A 6789-nucleotide genomic window follows, 5' to 3' on the forward strand; every position below is an offset into this window, starting at 1 on the left:
CACTCCCGCCCCGACACTCCGGAGCCATTTGTAAACTGACATGGAGCATGTGCCTACCGTCTACTGTACCCGTGTCCTGTCCTAGTCGAGCCTCGCTTCCGCTCATGAGTCTTAGTAAGCCGGTGGTGAAAACAAATCGGGGAGACTACCACTGGCCTCTGTGGCAGTCGGTAAACTGCAGCCGTCGGGTTTTACCGAGGTGCCTTTTAGCAACACAATGGCATTTTTTTAAACAAGAATCAACTCACTCAAAATTGCGGTATTTTTGAGGTACTATGTTTGACCTGCACGTCATTCTAAATATGCCGAAAATGACTGGTTTCATTGGTCGTTGATGATCTCGAGCACGAGTTTCACCGATGCTCATCACCAATTCGATATTTTTAAAAGTACACTTGCGTTGCTGGCTGATTTTGACTTTTTGAGTGCAATTTTATCTCGGTGACGGGACTCCCTGTCTATCCTCTTCTGTATTGCATCGTGTGTGCGGGGAATGACTGCTGCGCCGTGTGATAACGAAGACTGAGACAAGTGCAGGCATTTCCATTGGCTGCCCACGTTATCATGCGGCCGCAGTCGCTCCTGCCTGTCAAGTCATGTCAAGCGCCAAAATGCCCTGCAAATATGAATGCAATTTATTATTATTATTGGGCTCGAATACCTTTTTACTGTCCACAGTCTTGGTTGCTACCGTTTTTTTCTTTTTTTTTACGGGGTGTTAAATTCACAAAATTCATCCCGAGGCTTTCTTTTTCCACCGTGTGCAATAAAACATTATGCTCAAAGCAAGTAGACGACAAAAAACGCGGAAATACTTTTTCTTTGATATGTTGCGCTGGACGGGTTACCGGCGCAACTGCGGTCTTGAATGTTGAAATGTTCCTTTGAGTTAGTTGCACCTTCACCCCGTCAGATTTCTCCTGAACCCACCACCTCCTTGTCCTTGTCCTTGTGCCACCCGTTCAATTTCTGCATGCATCTGACGGATGCACAAAGTGACACCGAATGTCTCACAGGAGACAAGAAGAGAGATGAAGCGGATGACCGGCTGCATACGCGCTCCCTGGAAGACCACCGCAACCGGAACCATTCCGCCGCGCTTCCCGTAGCCAATGGTCACTATCTGGCACTGGTTCCAGGCAACAGGAGGCCCATCGACCCAACCGTCGCGGCGCAGTTTGCCCAAATCGAACAACCTTTAACCGGCAACGATGATGCGCGCGCTTTGCGCGGGGAGCAATTGCGGAGGCTGCGGCAGCACCAGGAGAAGCTTCGGGAAATGCAGCATCGCCAGGAACAGGAGAGGCAGAAGAGGCAGTGGTTGGAGGAGGAGCGGCTGCGGCTTGAGCAGCAGAAGCAGTTGGAGAAGCAGCGGAGGGAACTTCTTCAGCTGCAGCTCCAACAGCAGCAGCAAGAGCACCGCCAGCGCAGGCAGGTCCTGCAGTGGCAACTGGAGCTGGAGCAGCAGTACCGCATGCAGCAGAAGCAGATCCAGCAGCAGCAGCAGCTGAGAAGGAGCCCGACCGGAGTCGCGCTCTCGCCCTCTTCGGGTTTGTGCACCATCTACGAAGCCATGGAAACCAGCGACGAGGACGAGGACGCCGCAGTTGAGCAGAACGGGAACGCGCAAGGGAGGAGGAGGATGCGAGACTACCAGAGACAGCTGTGTCCGTTGCCTCCGCACGAAGCGGAGTGGAACCAAAAGGTGGACATTGTTCAGCAGCTGATCAACCAAACGCTGATGTTGTCTGGAAACGGAGGCTGTCCACCTCTCCTCCTCTTACCCGTGGGGACGGGCGGAACCTTGAATCGCCTCGACAGCGGCCAGTGGCCCAACCTGCTGCGGCAGTTCAGTCCTCCCGCTGCTACCGTCACATCAGTCAGCAGCTACTCCCCGGATGACCAGGGGGCCTCCTCACCTGGAGACTGGACTGTGGTGGAGGTGGAGACCCAGCACTAGTCACCCAACAAACAAGGACATGTAAGACAAAAGAAAAGTTTGCTCTTTTGCAACATGCTCATTGGGAAGTTAGGTGGCAAGATTTCAGACGGTCTTATCACAATCCATTCAAATCACAGTGAACAAATAATATTTTTTCCCTTAAACCAACAAGCATTTAACAATATAATATAAAATGTAAATTATAAAAGGAGCCGACGGTTGTCCCCGTTTGCAGCTGCAAAAAGTCAAAGTCAGGAGAAACTAGGCGGGCCTGAAATAAAATACTTTGGCGTTTCATTCTTCTTTCAACAAAATAATATAGCACCATCTAGTAGTTGACAGTGGAATTACACCCAAAATAAGCCAGAGACTGTACAAAATAAGAGTGACAGTGCGCACAAAAAGGAAAATAGCAGGTTTTGCGAACCCAAAACTAATCATGGGGCGATTTACTGCAGCACACTTGCCATGTGTCGGCTTATTGTGGTTGCCCAAAATATATACAGAACTAGATCTGGGGGAAAAAAACTCCAACTAAATAGTCAACTCAGTATAAGAATTAAGCAATGACATACGGAATCGTACATAACGGTCAAGAAATGTTTTCCTCTCCGAGTCGCTGATCTGAAATCAGCGAGACGAGCTGCCGATAAAATGCGATGGCAACATTAGCTATCATAATGATTACGATCATGACCAGTAGACGACAGACCCGACGTGTTTTAAATAATGTCTTTCAAGTTTGTGAACTTTCATTTGCGGTTTGGGTCACGGCATGTTTAGCTTCTACCCATGTGTTTATCCGGTTACAATTGAACCTTTGTTTTTGTTTTTATATAATAGTCGACGCAGCCTGAACATTGACGATTTTGATCAGGACTTGTAATCGGTCATATGAGCGCAAGGATTTATATTTAGCACCCTTTTATTTTAGACTGCGCAGGGCTGTGTGATTAATTGCCCTTATCCAGCCACGCATATCACGGCCTGTTAAGTAGGACCAGAGCGTGCTTCCTTGCTCAACTCGTCTTCAATTCAAAGCACCGCTTTGTGTTTACAATGATGTGGCACGGGAACAACACTCCTCCTGCGAGTGTGTGGTTGTGCATATGCCTCTTAAACTATGACAAATTGCACTTCTGTTTTACTTTAATTTGCATGCGAGTTGAAGTGTCCGTACAGGTAAGTGTCCGTTGTGTTTATTGATGTTTGTTGTGGGCCACCAAACCCTCGTACGTGGGGGGAAAAAACAGTGCTATGAAACAGACCATTGTATTCATCAAATAGGATTATTTCCAGTCTGGAAAGGCTTTGGGCACACTCAACAGAACGCAGTCACCGAATGTAGCTGTGACTTCATCGGACAACCGGGATTTCATGCACCCATCAGTCAGGGAGGACTGAAGCGGGTGTGGGAGAGAAGAAGGCCCTCCTTGTCCTGTCGTTGAGAGGAGGGGACTGCAATGGGCGGCCGAGGGCCTTGCGAGGGTGTTGGGAGACGGGGCGGGGGCGTCCGGGGTGCAGTTGTTGTCATCCCTCGCAAATTCCAAAGCCGTCGCCTCATTTCCTGGGTCGGCCAGCATTCAGGGAGTCGCCAAGGTTACCGATGATGTCATGCTGAGGGAAGAAGGCTTTATTTGGGATGAGACAATGCACCGTTTTGGGCAGGCAGCTGGTGAGGATGGGGGAATCTTTAATCCCGAAAGGATTGGTTTGGTTTGGTTTGTTTATTGAACATAAAACATATATACAGTAATAATTTGACAGAAAATAAGGTAGATAAAAAAAGAAAGAAATCAATCTTCATACAACACAGTTATTATGTTCAAGGGAGTAGGAAGAAGTAAAAAACTTATCTAGTCCTACCCCGTTATGTGATTGTATCTAATAAATCATTTTTATATCAATCAGAAAAGAAAAAAGTAAGAAGAAAGAAGTCTCCATTAAGGCTCATACTTTACCCTTAACCGTGATATTTTTACAACTTTTGGTTTGTATCGGGATTATATACTTCCACACCCTGACACTCTTGTGTCAATTTTCTCTTGTATTCATAATGGATATTTATATACCTTTCTCTATTTATCAACTTAGTTCTGATTTATCATTATATTTAATGTTTTGAATTTATCATTTTAACTCTGATTGATGTAGGTTGTTTGTACTATTTTTTTGAATTTGTTTTTGAACTCAGCAAGCGATTTACTCATTTTCAGGTCCGTTTCGAGATTATTCCACAGATTAACGCCTTTGATAGATACACTTCTTTGCTTGATGTTTGTTCTTGTTTTGAGTTTTTTGAATAAGTTGGTACCTCTTAAATCATAGCTGCTTTCTCGAATTTCGAAAAACTTCTGAATGTTTTGGCAGAGCAGGTTATTGTGTGCTTTGTACATTAATTGGGCGATTTTAAAGTCAACCAGGTCATAAAATTTCATCGTATTTAATTTGATAAATAGTGGATTTGTGGGTTCCGTATATTTTGATCTATTAATAATTCGAATTGCTTTTTTTTGTAGGTTGAGAATAGGGAGTGTGTTTGTTTTGCAGGCATTTCCCCATATTTCCACACAGTAGGTCATATATGGTAATAATAATGAAGTGTATAATGTGTACAAAGATCTCTTATTTAGCACTTCCTTGGTTTTGTAGAGGATCCCTACGGTTTTGGCTATTTTTCTTTTTACGTTATCGATATGTGGCTTCCAACATAGTTTTGAATCTATTACTAATCCGAGAAACTTGGTTTCATACGCTCTTTCTATCTCAATTGAGTTTACCATAATTTTAGCTTGGTGTTTGATTGGTCTTGTGCCAAAAACAATTAACTTCGATTTTTTCAGGTTAAGTGACAATTTATTTCTGTCGAACCAGTTTTTTAATTTGTTTAATTCGTTTTCTACGGTTGTCAGGAGCTGTTTCAGATTTATTCCAGAACAGTAGAAAGTTGTATCATCAGCAAATAGGACACATTTAAATTGTTTTGAGACCTTGCAGATATCATTTATATATAAGATGAATAGTTTTGGACCAAGCACTGACCCCTGAGGAACTCCGTGAGTGATTTTTAGTTGATTCGTTTTTTTATTGTTGAGTTGCACGTACTGATATCTGTTTTCTAAATAACTTTTTATCCATTTATAAGCTACACCTCTAATGCCATATCTTTCTAGTTTTTTCAATAATATACTGTGATCTATTGTGTCAAAAGCTTTTTTTAGATCTAGGAAAACCCCAACAGTAAATTCTTTGTTGTCTATATTAGTGGCTAATGCTTCCACAAACTCCATAACTGCCATTGAGGACATTATGCTCAGATGTTTTTTTGTTTTTTTTTTCTAAATGTATGCTGTTCATGTATTTCACTGTGCAGGCTAGATCACATATTTTATTATACGTAATATCAGTTAGTCATAATACATTACGATACACTTGGTGTAAAAAAAAAAAAAAAGTCCATGCACCCCTGTTCAAATGCCATACTTTTGTTAAATATCAAACATTTCAAAACTTTTTCCACCGTTAATGTGTCTATTGTTTTTTTTCTATTTAATTTTACAGGTTAGAGGTCACATTAACGGAGGTAATAGTATTAAAAATATTTATCTTAGGCATCTTTTTTTTATATCACAGAAACAGGGGTGTGTAGACATTTATCAACCATTTACAGGTCGGAAGGTAGGCTGAACCTGATAATACATATGATAAAAACAACAGCGCCATCTGAAGGTTGGGCAAGATATTCACCGAATGCAAAATTGATGCGGTATAGATGTAATGCTCTTCTATGTTGGACTGCTCATTGAGGAGTTTGATGAATCCTACTTGATATGACTTTTCAAAGCAGCATGTCCAGAATATAGGTTGTAGTTTTCTACACAATTTATACAGCAAGTATCTATACAATAAAGAAGCCGCATTTTCTATATCTGCCATTATGGAAAGAGTTTCTATATCTGCCATTATGTATGGCGTCTTAAATGCACAATAAGCCCTACTCGATAGTTTTATAAATCATTTTCTACGTGGGTAACACGAAATATGTTCTGTAAAATAAGATTTCTAAGACAATCAATAAATGTTGCTGATAGCTGCTATAAATCCTTATTGATTCATCCAAAGTTTGATCAAAAACATTCCAACTCCGACGAGCGATGTAGCAAAGGCATGTCCAGCTCGGGTCTGGAGGGCCGCCGTCCTGCCTGTTTTCCAGCTCTCCCGGCTGCAACACACCTGATGCAGATGATCAGCTCATCAGCCAGCTCTGAAGCAGCATTAGAACGTTCCTGATGATTTCAATCAGGTGTGTTGCTCTTGGGAGAGCTGGAAAACAGGCAGGATAGCAGCCCTTGAGGACCGACTTTGGTCACCCCTGATGTAGCACAACCAACATTAGCAATGCATGTTTCATTTAAATTATACGGTTTATAGTGCCTCAATTTCCCTGTTTTTTCTTGACATGTTTAGTGTCTTTATGTGATGTTGATGTATTCGTGTGAAACGTCACTGTTGAAAGTGAAAATTATGTTTTATGTGAAATTTCGATTTTTTTTTTTAAAAAACGCACAACTTCCGGTGTTCCATTTGCCATCTCGCTTTCTGTGCAAAACTGAAAGACCTTTGTTCCTATCTTGAATAAAGTGGGCTGATGTCTGTCATATGTCTAATGCACTCCAAACTTATTAAATATAAATCGTGCTTTTTACATCCGAGAATTTGGATGTGAGCGTGAATGGGTGTTTTTGCCAATCTGTACTGCAATTGTTTGGCAACCAATCCAGGGTGTGCCTTGCCTCTTGCCCAAAATCAGCTGGGACAGACTGAGGACGAGCAATATAGAAAATGGA

At 42.4% G+C, this 6789-nt stretch overlaps 1 protein-coding gene across 1 annotated transcript in view; it reads left to right on the forward strand.

Annotated features, from left to right (window-relative positions):
- Positions 1–6043, forward strand: part of prr36b (proline rich 36b) — a 28577-nt gene extending 22534 nt beyond the window's left edge. The window contains exon 7 of the mRNA XM_086132370.1: positions 1017–6043. Within this exon, the coding sequence (XP_085988496.1) occupies positions 1017–1960 (944 nt within the window). The 3' untranslated portion in view covers positions 1961–6043. The remainder of the gene's footprint in view (positions 1–1016) is intronic.
- Positions 6044–6789: the final 746 nt, after the last annotated feature.

The sequence above is a fragment of the Hippocampus guttulatus genome, chromosome 16 (assembly GCF_054856545.1).
Source record: "Hippocampus guttulatus isolate MCC_2025c chromosome 16, RoL_Hgut_1.0, whole genome shotgun sequence".
Classification (NCBI taxonomy): domain Eukaryota; kingdom Metazoa; phylum Chordata; class Actinopteri; order Syngnathiformes; family Syngnathidae; genus Hippocampus; species Hippocampus guttulatus.